The following is a 17330-nucleotide window of genomic DNA, read 5'->3' on the forward strand; positions in this document are numbered from 1 at the left end:
TCTCCTTTTTATCTTGCAACCTCACGTTGTGTAACAAAAATTGCATTCCAACCTGCATTGGCCTTGTAACAACTGTTGTGTCCTTCCAACTTCTTGAAATAAAAACAACTCTTTTAAGATTATTTCTACCATTTCAAATAGTAAAGATATCTAAGCACATGACAAAGGGATGAAGGCATTCCAGGTCCATACTGTTTTCCAAAATAATTTTCTTGTCCCCTGGACCGACTTCAATTAACTGCCTTGGCAGTGGGGCCTGTACCCACAGCTTGAACTCTCTCCAAATCTTATCAACGTTTTAAAATAACTAAAAATAACACTTTACCAGCCACATTAAACCATTCCTGAGAACAGATGACCTCAATAGTATTTCCTGAGGAATGCTTTCTACTATTCAGCTTGCTTTAGCCTCTATAGTACTAAGAAATTTCATTTTTAAAAGAAGCGGCAAAGTGTTTCTTCTACATACAAAAGACAGTGGCATATATCAAAGTATTGACTCAATAGAAAAATTCTTCTTATGAAATTATTGTCTGTAGAAAAGAGTTTTCAGAATCTCAATGATAATAAAGATTCACGAATAGCCAGATGTCTAGATGTCTAAGTTGATTTTTAAAACTAAACAAGAAATGCATAAGCATGGTCATAGCAGCCTTATTTTTAAAAGCAAAAAGAAAAATCCAAAAATCCATCAACAGTAGATGCATAAATTAGTGGCAGTAAGTTCTTACTCTAGAATACTACACAACAATGAAAAAGAATAAACTATAGGTCCAGGCGACAACATAGATGAGTTTTGCAGGCATAATATTAGGTGAAAGAAGAAAATCTCAGAATACCGGGTAGCTGCGAGGGATATGAACAGGGAAGGAGCACAGGGAATATTCTGGGGTACTGGAAATGCGTTATAAACTAGGTGAGGTTCACGTATCTAAAAATTTGTTGTGCTATACCCTTAAATGTAGTGGACTTTACCATATTTAAATTATACCTCGATTAAAAAAAGTAAATTAAAAAAACTAATTGGGCTTTGGGTGTAGACTTTCATTCATCAGTTACACGTGGGTCCATTATGGGGGGTGTGGTTGTCACTAATAAAAAGATGGTTTAACATATTTGTATGTTTTAACACATCGCCTTTGGAGTAACAGCTTGTGTTTTATTCATTGAATAATAGTTTCATTTTTGTTTGCTTTTCAGGAAAATTCAAAAACTTCTTTATGAACTTAAACCAAACAACCAGCACCAAAGTTCAGACGGTCCAGTCAGCTTCTCATTTATTAATTCCACATCATCAAGTCCTTTATATTATCATGACAGGTGGCTGTGGGGGGGTAGTGAGAAGAAACTGCCTTTGAAATCGTCAGAGCTAGACCAGAATCCCTACTCTACCAATTCCCAACAAGAAGACCACGTCTAGCTGAACCACACCAGCTGGAAATTACTTCACCTCCCCGATCCTCTGTGTTCTCATCTGCGAAATGGAGATGAAGCCTCTATCACAGAGTTATTAAGACAATTAGTTGGAATAAAGTTTATGAAACTCTTGATAGATACTTTTTAAATGGGAACTATTATTGAACAGAAGTGAGTACTTATCTGAGTCATTATTCTAAAAAGATTTTAAGTATCTAAGTCTCAAAGATTTACATCAAAGAAATGTAGGAAAGGCTAAAACTCTTGTCTATACTTATTAACAGTATAATCCTCGGCTCAACCCTGACCAGCAGGTCTTCACTTCCTCTCCAGCTTTTTCTGGCAACCTCACCCCTCTGACCATTCATCACTGGGACTGAGCATTGCTCTGCTCTTCTCCTGCAAACTCCTTTACTCCCACAGGAGCGCTAGGACCCGACTCCACAGCCTGGAGCCTCCCAAGAGCCCACCTAGAGCATCTTTCCTCTTGTTACCAACCTTCTTCATATGATATTTACTCAATGGTTTTCAAAATAAAATACAACTCAGATAGAATTTGTGCACAGTGAACTACTTGCCGTGAGTATCCACGTCTTCAGAGAAAAGCTATAAGAGTAAAAATCCCTGAAAAAATCTGCTGCTGCTTGTTCATAGTTTTGTCTTCTCCTGGCCCTCACCTGCCAGATTCTGCCGCCTGAGGGAGGTGTCTGGTGCCCTTGAGCTGACCCGGTGAAGGGAACACAGATGCCTGCGTGGACGCAGCTTCAGTGGTGACCAACGACACCTTGGCATCAGAATAGTTCTCCAATGGAGGGGAGTGGGTGTCACTCCAGTGAAATGTGGGCCCAGAATATAAATTCATTTGCAGGAAAATAAAATGACATTTCTTGTACGTGAGTTCATGGACTCACTTATTAAATCCTGGAAAGAATTCAGGATTGGGAGCAGGGCAGCGGCAGAGAAATGTACAATGTCTGAGAAAGCATCAGTTACATCCCACACATTGTAGACTTATATGTTTATTAAGACGATTTCTCCTCTTAATGAAAAAATCAGAGAGAGGCACTTCTTCCTAATTTGAGCAAAGATGCCATGTGGGCTAAAGGCGGTATTTGAGGGAGCTTGAAGACCTTGACATTTATGCCTTTCTTAGATAAGTCACTTCATCACTATGCACCATTTCCCCATCTTCAAAAGACAAATCTGTTAGATAACCCATAAGACAGCTTACTAGAAAGAAGATAAATACTTATTATTTTTTTAATTTGAAAAAAAGATTGTTGGGTTAGGACAAAGGCTCCCAAACTATTTCAGTTCATGAGCCCTTTGTGCCTCTGTAAATGTTTTCACTGTGCCCCCTCGGTCTAAGGAAATACCAAATCAGTCTATTATTTTTATTAATAGTAGGGTCCAAACAACTTATGTGTTTCTGTCCTAAGAAATGCAATGATTTTTTTTTAAAGTAATGCACATAAAGGTTGGGTGCAGTGGCTCACTCATGTAATTCTAGCACTCTGGGAGATCATTGGAGGTCAGGGATTCAAGACCAGCCCAAGCAAGAGCAAGATCCTGACTGTCTCTACCAAAAAAAAAAAGGGGGGAAATTAGCCAGGCATGGTGATGTGCGCCTGTAGTCCCAGCTACTTGAGAGGCTGAAGCAAGAAGATAACTTGAGCCCAGGAGTTTGAGGCTGCAGTGAGCTATGATGACACAGTCTAGCCAAGGCCACATAGAGAAACTCTCTCTCTCAAAAAAAAAAAAGAAAGTCATGCAGTCTAACACAGTACAACTTTCCAAACTTTGGAAACAGATTGAAAGCTGCTACCAGCATTTCTTACTACAAATTGAGTTTCAAGACATACATCCTTTTCATCACACTAACTCAAAACCTCACCTTTCCAATGATAAGATATCATCTGAAATAATGTTGCAGTCTAATATCAAAGTACAGGAACTACCCTTAACTAGTCCATTGCACAATGTCCAACACACCTTAAATTTCTCTGTTTATGTCAAAATTTGTCCCATGACTTCTTCCTTGTCAGCTTGCTGACATCTCACTCCCAGAGCACCTCTCTGCTCTGTTTAAAACAAAGGAATTAGGATACTGAAACCCTAGACACTTTGAAATTAACTATGGTAAAGGCATTTATAATGGGCTGATAAACATGCTTCTGTACAGCTATAATTAAGTCAGAAGTCCATCACTCATAAGAGCCTATTTATTTCCTTTTGGGCACTCGAGATGTCCTCACAAACATTATGAAAATTCTGAGGTGTCGTGACAACAATATTTGCAGAAGTGAAAGAGCTGTCCACTAGAATGTAAGTTTCAAGAGGCCAGGTAGTTTTAGATCCTCAATGCCTAGAATAGTTTCTGGGATATAATCGGTCCTAAATAAATATTTCATGAATCGATGAATAAAAGAAGCATGGGATCGTTTACATTTTGAACTCTTGGTGTTTTTCTAAGTTGTAGAATTGGCAGGGGTTTCATGCTTTTCTCTGGGCGTCTTTGATTTGGTCAATGCCTTTCCAAATGAAACCTAAGCTCAGAGATTATATATGTAAAAGTGCCTACCATAGTGCCCAGCACACATTCAATAAATATTAGCTATTATGATTATATTTACAGCTGAGTCCAGGACCTTCTCCCCTTAGCTCTTTTCTGCATCTTTATTGCTCCCCCACTGGGGTATTCATTCTCTCCCGACTCACCCAAACTGTTTCCAGAGGCTTCAAATAACTCCCTGACTAGGCTGTGCCTGGACTAAAGCTCTCATGTTTCAACAACATAATTTTAAGAAAAATTCTCATGGAAACAAGAAAGAAAAATTTCTCACAAGTTTCTTTATTTAACCTTACTATATTTTAGTATAAATACAGTAAGAGTAAAATTAAAATAGTATCCAGAACTATTTTAATACTATTTTTTATCACATAACTTACTCCATTTCAAGTTTTGTTTTTAATACGTGGTCCCCTTAACATCTTGTGCTTATGATATTTTAAAGAGAAAATAATTTCAGGACTTACAAAGCAATTTTGGTTGCCTTGAAATTGATTTGGAAATTCCCTAATATGTTTATACCATCTGAGCTCCCTTCTGAGGCCAGGAGAAAGGAAAATATCCTATTCCCTGGATAGTTTGTGCTATCTTATCTTGAACTGTGAAGTATGCCCTGCCTCATACCACTCGTCTCAGGGAAAGGAAACCGCCAGAGGAGTTGGCTAAAGGTGGGAAGGTAAAAGGTCCAAAGGATTAAATTTCTGGCTCCCAAAATAACCCCTGAGTACTCCTGCCACCTCCAAATTAGGCCCTGCACGCTTTTCCTGGTGGCTCAGTGCCACCTCTCTGGCCCATAGCACAGGGCCCTGATGAGCCACGAATGCCCCTCTATCTCCACGGAGACAGCCTCCTACAGAGGCTGGAGATCCCACTGAATTAAGGGTGAATGTGCACCCTCATAATTTTTCTTCTTTAATCTCCTCTCTTCTGTCTTTTTTCCCACCTGTGTCCAGGCTCCTGGAAGACTTCACAATAGTGTTTTTCAAAATTCAGTAATTTGAGTACCACTGTCTTATTCCTCCCCAGCCCCATCGTATCCAAATCTCACTGGTACTATTTGTTACTACACTTTTACACTTAAAAATTTTAGAGTCTAGTTATTAATGTGTAGGACTGCTTCAATTCTAAAACCATTTTTTTTGCCATAAATAGAAGTTTCACTCAAAAATACAGTAGAATGAAAAAAAAATATGGTAACAGAATTTTAGTTGGCAGGTCATGTGCCTGAATCCTCTTGTTAAGGAATGCTGGAGGGCATTACAGACACAGCATCAAAGTAAGACTTGATTCCTGAAATAGGGACATGGAAAGAGGGCCAAAAGGCCTTTTTCATTTATTTTGGAATACCCTGCCTACTGCCTCAGCGTTTCCCACTTTGGATTTTAGACTCAGAAAGCTAATTAAATTTATTGAAATCTGGACTCAGAAAGCTAATTAAATTTATTGAAATCTGAAAATGGGCGTCACCCCATTTCCTTAGCAAATAACTGTACTCAAAAACCTTTTGCACATTTTTTTCTCATTATTTGTTCACAGTTTTTGACCAACTAGCAAAGAATGCTTTGGATACAGGACTAATTGCTGTGATCACACAATTTGACCGACAAAAAGGGACTCTGGATGTCATCTGGTCCAAATTTTAACTCATTTCCACTTTTTCTGAAAAGAAGACTTGGGGTTCGGGGCCAAGGGTGATTTTTGCCCAAGGTCACAAAGAGCGTGGTCGTTTTGGTTCCTTCGCCCCAGAGAACAAGCTATCCGGTTCCTCGCGAGGCCTTGCGGAAAGGTTGCCGGGTCGGGCCCATGACCAAACCTCTCGCAGTCCCAATGTTGATCACGGTTGTCTTGGCAGCGGCTTATTGTTCCGCCCCTCGTCTTGGTGACGTCTGGGAGCAGCGTCCAATGGGAAGGCGGTCCGGCCTCACGCACCGCCTCTCTTTCCCGGCGGGCACCGCCCTTCGCGGCCCAGAGAGCCCAGTCTGCAGCGCGGCGCAGTCAGGCTCGGGTTGAGGCCGCGGCGAGTTACATCGGTTTCCCGGCTGTCCGCGTCCGCCGCCGCTCAGGGCAGAACCAGAATGTTCAGAATGCTGAGTAGCAGCTTTGAGGATGATCCTTTCTTCTCGTGAGTGTAGAGGACCAGGCGCCCGCGGTGGCGCGGGAATTCCGGGGTCTAGTTGGGGGCTACTTGAAGGGAAAAGAGCGACTCTCAGAAGGCGAGAGGGAATTGGGGTGACTGCACCGGGCGGTGGCAGGAGAGAACTTGGGGACTTGGGAGGAAACGAGAGCAGGATTTGAGGGTGTGAGGTGGGGGCAGCAGGATTTGGGGACATGAGGGGGGACGAGGTCCGAGCGGCTTCCCCCAGAAACACCCGGGGTGACGGTTGCTCTCAACTTGGCCCAGCTCGGGGCGCCCCTTCCCAAGCCGCGGCGGGGGCTTTGCAGGTGGTGGTAACTGCCATCTCGGTGGAAGTTCTAGAGAAAATTATGCACCTACCAGTTTAAAGTATAAATTGGGGCCGGAGTTATTCTGCAGGATGGCAATTCCTTGAAAAGGGAAACCATTTTTAAACCGCATTTTACCTGCGAGCGAGGGACGCGTCTGGGAGCCCAAGCTTGGAGAGCTGCGCTCTCTCCTGAGTGGCTGGAAGTTGCCAAGTGCACCGTTTGTTTTCGTTGCTCGCTTTCTTCCAAAGCTAGCCTTGTTTGTGAAGGGACGACTCTTTCTGCCCCAAGCAGAAAATAGGACGGGGAGGCGGTGGGGGTGCATTTAATACCACGGGTAAACAAGTGTCATCACCCTGTGCCGGGTTCCTAGGAAGAAGGCATTTTTCTTCCACTTGCTGATTTAGTTTTCTGGGGGCTTTTTTTGGTTTATTTTAAGTTCTTCCTTTACTCTAGTTAGATCCCTAAGACGGGAAGGTACTTTTTTGCCCAAGAGTTTTGCCAGGTAGAATTTTTAATTGGTATCTAGTTTATATTGATCCTTTAAATTCTCTGTCTTTCCAATTTGGACACCTTTGTACAATGTTTTTTTAATGTTCACAGTTTACCACATAGATTTTTTTAAATAATGTTTTCAAAGAAAATTTTTATATTGGCTTAAATGTGTCAGTACTAATTTAAATGACATTAAAGTAATAATTGGAAAGATAATGAACAGAAAAGTAAAATGGTTAACTTTTTTCCTAAAGATTATTTGTTATCATTAAGGGGTAAACTGATCATGCCATTTCAGTTAACTTGCTGGTATCATTTTAACAAGTTTAAAATACAGTATTATTTTGATTTTCTCTTTTTAAAGCCTCTGAGACATAATATAGTCATGGATTTGTTGAGCTGTTGAAGTAATTCTTATGTAAATGTGATGTCATTAGAATGGGTAACAGTTAAGATTGTGCTGGACAATATCAGAGCTGGGTTGTGGCCTTGATTATACCACAGGGAGCCAGGGCCTTAACTAAACTGTGAATGTGTGATTAGTATCTTGCTTAAAATGTCCAGCAGAAGTGTAATTTAAACCTTGGGTGACTCTTTCTGAGCAAAAGCAATGAACCCAAGAGTCAGGGTCAGAAATAGTAACAGACCACAAATGGTAGGCACACATCAAAGTACACTCTTCCTCCATGCTCAGGATGGAAAGGACCTGTTTACTGTTTACACGTGGTCTTTCAGTCATCACTGTCTGTAGCCTTCAAACACAGGCACCCATATCCTAAAAATTTAAGATAAAGTGATTGCATTGAACTTCATAAAACCTATTCATGCTTATGATTCCTCCACATTTGTATTTAAACACACTTTGGGAGGGGGTAAGGAAGAAAGAATGGGTTTATATTTATTTCAGGTAATTTGTTATTTGATCCACTGCTTTTATCACAACCTTCACAAACAAAATGAGTATCCATTTCTTCAGTCAAACATAAGAAATTCATAAAAGTGACAAACTCCTTATTAAATCATCCTCTGACCTTAGGAACATAGAAGGTAAGTGGAACATGTAGTCCATGGCCACCATCTTTTATGTACATATTGTCCCTGTTGATAATATGTGTCCAGTCATTGGCTAGTTTAACATAGAAAGTGGTCAATAAATATGGTTAATTGATAATCTGGTGTCCTTTATTCTCTTTCTTGTAGTCAGTCTGGTATTTTTGATTGCTGAAAATATCATTTGCATTCAACAAATGCTGTTGTTGACATGGGCATTTTCTAATTAGAATATCACCATTTTAAAATAATTCATTAGTTCATAACCAAGGATTGTCTATAAGCAAACTCTACTGATTTACTAATTGTTCAAAAATGAACAAAGTATACTTCTTGGATATAAAATTAGAATTACTCCAGAGTGTGAGACTGACAAAATACTGTGGTTAATACTGACAAAATACAAATGCTTAAAAGATTTGAATAGGGCGGTGCCCTGTGGCTCAAAAGAGTAGGGCGCCAGTCCCATACGCTGGAGGTGGTGGGTTCAAAACCCAGCCCTGGCCAAAGGAAAAAAAAAAATTCCATAAAAATAAAAAAATAAAAGCTATAATATAAAAAAAAAAGATTTGAATAAAAATTAATTAAAATCTGTAGTTTTGAATTCAAATATGTTCACTTTCTATATATTACCTTCTTATAAAAGCGCCTCATATATATTTCATCAGAAAATTAAAGGACAATGTTAGTGATATTTTAAAATTTGGTGTTTTATTTACATATGTGGCATTTTTTTTTTAGAGACAGAGTCTCGCTTTATGGCCCTCGGTAGAGTGCCATGGCATCACACAGCTCACAGCAACCTCCAACTCCTGGGCTTAAGTGATTCTCTTGCCTCAGCCTCCCAAGCAGCTGGGACTACAGGCGCCCGCCACAATGCCCAGCTATTTTTTGGTTACAGTTCATCCGGGGCCGGGTTTGAACCCTCCACCCTCAGTATATGGGGCCAGCGCCTTACTGACTGAGCCACAGGCGCCACCCTATATTTGGCATTTTTTAATGTTGATATTTTATCACATCTCAGCACTAAAATTATTTCAGTGAAAACTCCCTTTACAGTATATTCTGAAACCCCTTCTTAATGCTTGTAATTCAGTTATAAACAACTTCTCTCAAGAATACTATTTTTCCTCACATTCGTATTTGCTTTAGAATAGGTACCTGGTTAAGCAGATATACGAGATATGGACAGGAACGTCAATTTGATGTTAAAATGTTATCTAATCTATAACCTGAAAAACATTGGTATCTATCTTATGCTCTAAAGAACATTGATTATTTCATATAAAAGTTTTTGTATAGTTGGTATCATCCAAAATTTTCTATTTGGTTCAGAAACAAAGTTTGAGCTACAGCCCTAAATTTTTGATCAGACAAATCCCCAAAGAATAACTATGTTCCCATTTAGCAGCTATTAGAGATTAAAGAGTCAAAAGCAGACTGGCAAATCTGTCAGCTTTACTGAGCTGAATTTCTACTGTAAACTATTCGTTTGGCACATTCTTTGACTGATAGATAAAAACAACTGAGCTAGGAACCAAGGAACACAACGTGACTATGGCGCAGTTGCTGGGTCAAGGAAGGCCGTTTGGTAGCGTTTACCCACATAATAATGCCTCCTTTTATCAATGAATACTGTAAATATCCATGAAAAAGCAGGGAAGTATTTATATAACGGCAGGGGCCTGGCTATTTTTGCAGCTCTTTTGATATCAAAGTCTTCTGCCATATCAACATTTTAAATTATGCTTCTAGACCGTGGTTCTCAACCTTCCTAATGCCACGACCCTTTAATATGGTGACCTCCAACCATAAAATGATTTTCGTTGCCACTTTATAACTGTAATTTTGCTACTGTTAGGAATCGTAATGTAAATATCTGATACGCAGGATGGTCTTAGGTGACCTCTGTGAAAGGGTCATTCAACCCCCAAAGGGGTAGCAACCCACAGGTTGAGAACCGCTGTTCCAGACAGAGGAAAAATAGAATTGCCTTATGGAAATGTAATTTATGATTGACGTATTAAGTTTCTACTGTAGGCCCAACCCTGTAGACTGTCTTTTGAACTTTTGAAGTCATGGCCCCTGTCTTTAAGGTCCATTCTTTAATGTTACCTACATTATTTCTAGTATTAAAACTTGGATCATCTGTCCTATTTTCCTTATGGACCAGTCTACCTCACTGAAACTCAGAACATTTATTTATGAACAAGAGAGTAGTAACAATCTGTTTTTGCCTCTACTATGTATAAGAGAAAGGTAAACTATTTTCTTATATAAACCAAAGAATTATAACTGGGGCAAAATATATAAATAAAGAGAGAGAAAAAGAGACTTAAAAACAGGAACTTGGCAAGTGACTCAGTGGCTCACACCCCTAATCCTAGCAATTTGAGAGGCCAAGGCTGGAGGATTGCTTGAGACCAGGGCTTCAAGATGAGACTGAGCAAGAATAATGCCCCCTCTCTACAAAAAAATAGAATAATTAGCTGAAAACAGTGGCACAGGCCTGTAGTCCTAGCTACTCCAGAGGCTGAGGCAGGAGGATCACTTGAACCAAGGAGTCTGAGGTTGCTATGAGTTACGATGACACCATATCCTGGCCTGAGCAATAGAAGGAGACCCAGTCTCAAAAAAACCCCAAATTAAAACAAAAAAACTACTGAAGGGAAACATTACCAGCCCTTAAAAAAAATTGTGTCGAATCATTCCCAGGAAACCCAGAATCAGTTTAAGAGTTAAGGCATAGGCTCAGCACCCATAGCTTAGTGAGTAGGACACCGGCCATATACACCAAGGCTGGCAAGTTCGAGCCCAGCCTGGGCCAGCTAAACAACAATGACGACTGCAACAAAAACATAGCCAGGCGTTGTGGTGGGCACCTGTAGTCCCAGCTACTCAGGAGGCTGAGGCAAGAGAATCGCTTAAGCCCAAGAGTTTGAGGTTTCTGTGAGCTGGGACACCATAGCAGTCTACTGAGGGCGACATAGTGACACTGTCACCAAAAAAAAAAGTTAAGACATAAACACTTCTGTGGGGAAAGTGAACAACCATTTATTTTTCCTATCTTGCTATATACTCAAAGTAAATAAAAAATATGGAATAGAAAAGGTACATTTGTAACCAAATGTCATTAGTTTGGTTGTGGTTTGTATCAGCAATGCTAACCAATGTAGTGTTATTGTAATAATGAGTACAAGTAAATTTTTCCTGATTTAAATTAAAATGCAGCCTCATAGAAAATCTGAAAACTATAGAAAAGTTTGGTAAAGGACATAATGCACCCATTATTCTGGTGTATTTTGTTTCCATGAACTTTGTGTTCCTATGAACTGTTTTTCCAAAATTGGGACCGTATTTTATGTTAAATATTCTGTGTCTTTCTTAAATTTACTTAAATATTCTGTTTTTCCTCAAAATATACCATGAGCATTTTCTTGGTCTTTAGTTACTCTTAAAACATTGTGTCCAATTTTTTTCACATAAATCTTTAACATTTCAAATTATTACTTTAGACAATTTTGTATATACCTCCTTGGTAGCCTATGAACTTTTTAAAGTTTCAAGATACTTCCAGTTTGTTTTTCTTAGAATAATGAAAGATTTTCAAAGGAGAACAGTATAAATGGCTAAAATATGTTAAGAATATTAATTTTTCATTTGAGAAAATAAACCATAAATTATGATCTATCTAAAAATGTTGAAAGCACTCTTCGTTACCAGACAGCTTGATGGGGGGAGCTTTGATAAAAATGAACTCAAAAACAAGACAAATTTTAAAGTCGTATCTCCAAGCAGCTGCCGTTCTTGGTAGACTAAAGTAAACACACTGCAAAGTCCAGCCAGATTTCTTCCTGAATGGTTCAGACAGGTGCAGGCATAGAATATAGGTTTACTTTTGCCTCAATGCTTTCTCTAAAACAGAGCCTTTTGTTTGTGTCACTCAAAAAATAAAAAGACATTTTTTAGCATTTGCTGTATATATGAATAACCTACCCCTATTTAAATAAAGAAAATCCTGGGCAACATTTTAAATGACCCACATTTCATTGATTAACATTTAGCCTGATTATAATGCAATAAGAAAAATAAATCCCACCAAATTTTGTGTCTATGGGGAAGTATAGCTGTTTAACACTCACTTATTCATGGAACAAAACCTAGTATTCTCTGAAGTATTTTTCTTCCTTGCAGTCAAATCTCATCCACATGTCTTAAGGAAAAGTTGACTAATTTTCTTGGGAACTAATTTTTATATTAATAAGAACGAACATTTTAATTTCATAACCATACTCTAAGCTCTAAATGCCCAATGATATGGAGCTCTAAGCAAAATGACCCCTTTGAGATACCCATTTTAAAACATCAGATGTCATGAGACTCTTTAACCCCACGCAGTTCTATTTATTTTTATTATGCAATGTTTCCAAAATACTACAAAGATATGACAAATACTTTGGAATATGATGAAAGTTGGAATATTATGAAATATTTTGACATGGGAATTAGAAAGAAAATGTTCCATAGACAACTCGTTTATGAATCTTAAAACTACTTGAAACTGTTTCCTCAGAAAGTAGGAAGATAGATGCACCAAACATTAATTTCTTAGTTTTATCCTGGGCTGCTTTTGGTCTTCAGATGTTGGTTTGGGGAAGCGTACAGCAACTACCTTTCTGCCCTCTTGTGTGCTAACATGTGAGGTATTTGGTGTGTGCTATTGAGTCATTCAATTTGTAAACTGGCATATAGTGCTAGTTGCGTATAATTCTGCTAGAATGGTGACTCTCAAATGTTTAACAAGTAGAAAATCTAGAAATGGTAGTCTGCTAAGTTCTCTGTGCCCCTCCTTAGTAAGACAGAAATGAAAACTTTAAAAGTCCTACAAAAAAAATCTGGTATGTTAAGAAGCTTAGCAGTCCGCACTTCGTCTTAACAGGCTAAAAATTGAACACACTGAAACACTAACCACTTTTCTTATATTTGTCAGAGAAGTGAGGTCACAGGGCAAACACTGTCCCCATAGTTGGAGATACAGAGAATCACAGTTTAATGAAGCAGCAGCCTAAGGACAGAATCCTTGGGACTAGTGCTAGGATAGGAAAGCCTGAACTACAGTTGATAAATTGGTAAAGACTCGGTTATGTACAAGTGTGAGAGTTAAAACCATCAGGGGGCCAGTCATAGCGGATCTTCCAATACTTCTGTGAGTTTTACCCACAAGAATTCTACCAGGTCCTCAACAGGGAATATTAGAGAACACCTCCTTATGGGAATAAGAAAGTATTTTGAAATATGCCAGAGCAATCTGTTTTTCTTAGCAAGGCCTGCAGTCAGGGGAATGTGTTGGGGTACACACATTGTGTGTGTTTGTGTGTGTGTGTGTGTGTGTGTGTGTAAAAGAGAGAGACTCTCCCTCTGTTATGTAGCAACATCACAACACAGCTCAGCTCAGCTCACAGAAACAGCCTCAAACTTCTCAAACTCAATTCCCCTGCCTCAGCCTCCCAAGTAGCTGAGACTACAGGCAGGAACCACTATGCCAGCTAAGTTTTTCTATTTTTAGTAGAAATGGGGGTTTCACTCTTGCTCAGCCTGGACTTGAACTCATGGGCACGAGCAATTTTCCTTCCACCTCAGCCTCCCTGAGTGCTAGAATTACAGATGTGAGCCACCACACCCCAGCAGGAGAAACCTTCTTACAAAAGCCTAACCCTCTGGGGTTTTATCAAAGCCTAACCTACATGGAGGGAGGGAAATTTCCAACTCCATTTCCACTGGCCATTGTTTTTCACTGGAGGAGGACTACGGAGCGCTGGTGCAATTTACAGTCTAGGGACACAGGCTCAACAAAAGACTGAGCTAAGATGTGTGCAGAACACTTCCCTGTCCCAACACTGTACCACTACATTACTAATGGTCTATTTACTGCAGTTCCTTTTACCCAATATATCATGTATCTTTTTATGAAAAAAGTACAAGGCATACTGAATGGCAGAAAACACAGTTTGAAGAAGCTGAACAAGCATCCAGACCCTGTCTATAGCAAGCATGTTGGGATTATCAGACTAGAAGTTTTTAAAAACTGTGGTCAATATGCTAAGGGATTTAATGGAAAAATAAGACAACATGGAAGAACATATGTAATCAGAGAGGTGGAAATCCTGATGAAAAAATGCTAGTGATCAAAAACAGTGTAACAGAAATGAATACCTTTTATGGGCTGAGTAGTAAACTAGAAACAGCTGATGAATCTCTGAGCTTGATGTATGACAATAGAAATTTATAAAACTGAAAAGCAAACAGAAAAAAGACTGAAGACAAATAGACTATCCAAGAACGGTGGGGCAACTTTAAGAGGTGTGACACATGCCTGATTGGAATACCAGAGGCCAAAGAAAAACAGAACAGAAGCAACCCTTGAAGAAACTAGACTAAGAATTAATGTCAGGCACCGAAACACGGAACCCAAAAGCTCAGAGAACAAGTGGGATAAGCCCCGAGAAAACAAAACTTAAGCATGTCATACTTGAACTTCAGAAAATCAAGATAAAGAGAAAAATCCTGAAAGAAGCCAGAGAAGAGAGAAACACCTACAGACTTACATCCAACTTCTCCTCAGAAATGCAGGCAAGAAGACAGAGTGAAATATTTAAAATGTGGAGAGAAAAACTCAGCAACCTAGAATTCTGCACCCTGCAAGGTTGTCCTTCAAAAGCGAGAGAGAAGCTGGGGGCCATAATCAGTGATTAGAGAGCACCAGCCCTGTAGAGCAGGAGCGGTGAGTTCGAACCTCTCCTGGGCCTGATTAAGAAAAAAACAAAAAAAGAAAGAAAAGTGAAGGAGAAATAGACTTTCTCAGACAAACAAAAATTGAGGGAATTTGTTGCCAGACCTATCTTGCAAGAAATATTAAAATTTCTTTCCTTCAGAGGGAAGGAAAATCGTATAGGTCAGAAACTCAGAGCTACATGAAGAAATGAAGAGCATCAGAGAATCATTTAAGGTAAAGAACATAGGCTCAGCACCTGTAGCTCAGCAGCTGGAGGGTTTGAATCCAGCCCAGGCCTGCCAAACAACAATGACGACTACAACCAAAAAATAGCTGGGCTTTGTGGCGGGCGCCTGTAGTCCCAGCTACTTGGAAGGCTGAGGCAAGAGAATCGCGTAAGCCCAGGAGTTGGAGGTTGCTGTGAGCTGTGACGCCACGGCACTCTACCATGGGTGACAAAGTGAGACTCTGTCTCAAAAAAATAGAATATGTACCGGTGGTCCGCAGGTTACGAATGAGATACGTTCCTGAGAAGGTCTTTAGGTCAGTTCTGTATATAACTTGATTCCTGATGAGTAGCATATATACAATAATAGTACCATAATGACTCATGTGGTAATAATAGTGTTACACTGTAATAGTAACGACACCTTTGTATCACAATAACAAATTATACAAACTATTGTGCTTTTTCTTTGAATTCAAACAATCAGAACATTAAAAAAAATTCATATAAAAAGTTTAAATAGGAGGTCAGGCGTGGTGGCTCATGCCTGTAATCCTAGCACTTTGGGAGAGCAAGCCAGGAGGATCACTTGGGGGTTCTAGGTATTCTAGACCAGGCTGAGAAAGAGTAAGACTCCGTCTCTACAAAAAATAGGAAAATCAGGGTGGCACCCGTGGCTCAAGGGGGTAGGGTGCTGGCCCCATATGCCGGAGGTGGTGGGTTCAAACCCAGCCCCGGCCAAAAACGGCAAAAAAAAAAAAAAAGAAAAAAGAAAGAAAGATAGAAAAATCAACTGGCATGCCTGTAGTCGCAGCGACCCTAGAGGCTGACAAGGATTGCTTGAACCCAGGAATTTGAGTTTGCAGTGTGCTATGGTGAGGCCACTGCTTTCCAGCTGGGGCGACAGACTGAGAACCTATCCCGAGAAAAAAAAAGGTGAGTGAGGAGAAATTTCAAAAAGGAATATGAAAGGTCAACACCTAGTGTTGGACCAATGTCTTGCTTACTGGAAGGGGCATTTTTTGAGGCAAGCAGGGAGGCTGACATTAATTGGGAAATGATGATGGACCTGGTGCTAGAGGGGTTGGAGTGGGTACTGGAGATCAGGAATCAATTCTGTTGCTGGAGAAGGGGAGTTTACCCCAGAAGTTGGTTTCTTAATAAGGTTTCTGGGTTTGTTTGCACAGCCCATTTCTTTTAAATGGCCTGGGGGCAGTGATGTTCTCACTAACTGTGAGGTGTTAAATATGTTGTTTATAAACCACTCAATGATAGCGTGCTCCTCTCAGAGCAAATCCTGCATTAATGAGATGAAAGGCTTCGGCTCATTTTTTTGGCATAAACTTTCTTGTCTCTGGATGCTCTGCTGCTTCATGTTCTTATGTTTCTCTCCGCTGCTTCTCTGTCTGTGAGACTAGCAGCAAGGGCAAGGGTGCCAGGCCAGAGACACGCGCCTCAGATGTTCACGGCACACCACTCCCAGTCACAAAGACGTGGAATCAACTCAAGTGCCCATCCGTACATGAGTGGATTCATGAAATGTGCCACATGTACACCAGGGAGGTACTACTCAGCCGTTAAAAAAAAATGAATTGGAACCTTTTGCAACAACCTGAATGGAGCTGGTAATCATTTTTCTGAGTGAAGAATCACAAGAATGGAAAAACAAACACCACATATACTCACTATTACATTAGAACTAATCCATCAACACTCATTTGCACATTTGGTAGCAAAACTCAATGGAAAGTAAGCAGGTGGGAAGGGCCTGCAGGGAAAGGGCAAATTCACACCTAAACAGTGCAATGCACAATCTAGGTGAAGGGCACACTTAGAGCTTTGACTGAAACTGTACAAAAACCATTCATGTAGCCAAACCATTTGTATCCCCATAATATTCTGAAATAAAATGTTTTTTAAGAGATGATTTTTAAAATAAAGAACAAAAAGTCATGCCAGTGAACTCCTTATAACATACAAGTCTACGTGTGAGTGAACTTAGAAGCAGATTTTTAAAACTAGCCAATAGCCACATGAATGAGCTTGTCTCCAATCAGATAAGACTTGAGATGACGGCAGCCTTAACCAACAACTTGATTGTAGCCTACCAAGAGGCTCTACTAGCTAATCTACCCGGCCAGCTAAACTGATTCTGATTCAAATCAACAGAAACTGTGACATCATAAATGTTTGTTTATCAACAATCGATAACTAATACATGCTGCATCCAAAGTATAACACAGTTAAAATTGTCCTCATCCGAAGTCATTACTTTTGTTAGTTTCATCTAAAGACAGGGGAAAATGAAAGTAAATCTACAAAAATAACTTCTTTGTAGGTTTGGTTCTGCATGATAAGAA

At 39.7% G+C, this 17330-nt stretch overlaps 1 protein-coding gene across 4 annotated transcripts in view; it reads left to right on the forward strand.

The window, feature by feature from the left end:
- Nucleotides 1-5970: 5970 nt before the first annotated feature.
- MLF1 (myeloid leukemia factor 1) overlaps nucleotides 5971-17330 on the forward strand; it is a 32858-nt gene continuing 21498 nt past the window's right edge. For all 4 annotated transcript variants that reach the window (XM_053600242.1, XM_053600243.1, XM_053600244.1 and 1 more), the window contains exon 1: nucleotides 5971-6107. In XM_053600242.1, the coding sequence (XP_053456217.1) occupies nucleotides 6061-6107 (47 nt within the window). In that variant the 5' untranslated portion in view covers nucleotides 5971-6060. The remainder of the gene's footprint in view (nucleotides 6108-17330) is intronic.

The sequence above is a fragment of the Nycticebus coucang genome, chromosome 8 (assembly GCF_027406575.1).
Source record: "Nycticebus coucang isolate mNycCou1 chromosome 8, mNycCou1.pri, whole genome shotgun sequence".
Classification (NCBI taxonomy): domain Eukaryota; kingdom Metazoa; phylum Chordata; class Mammalia; order Primates; family Lorisidae; genus Nycticebus; species Nycticebus coucang.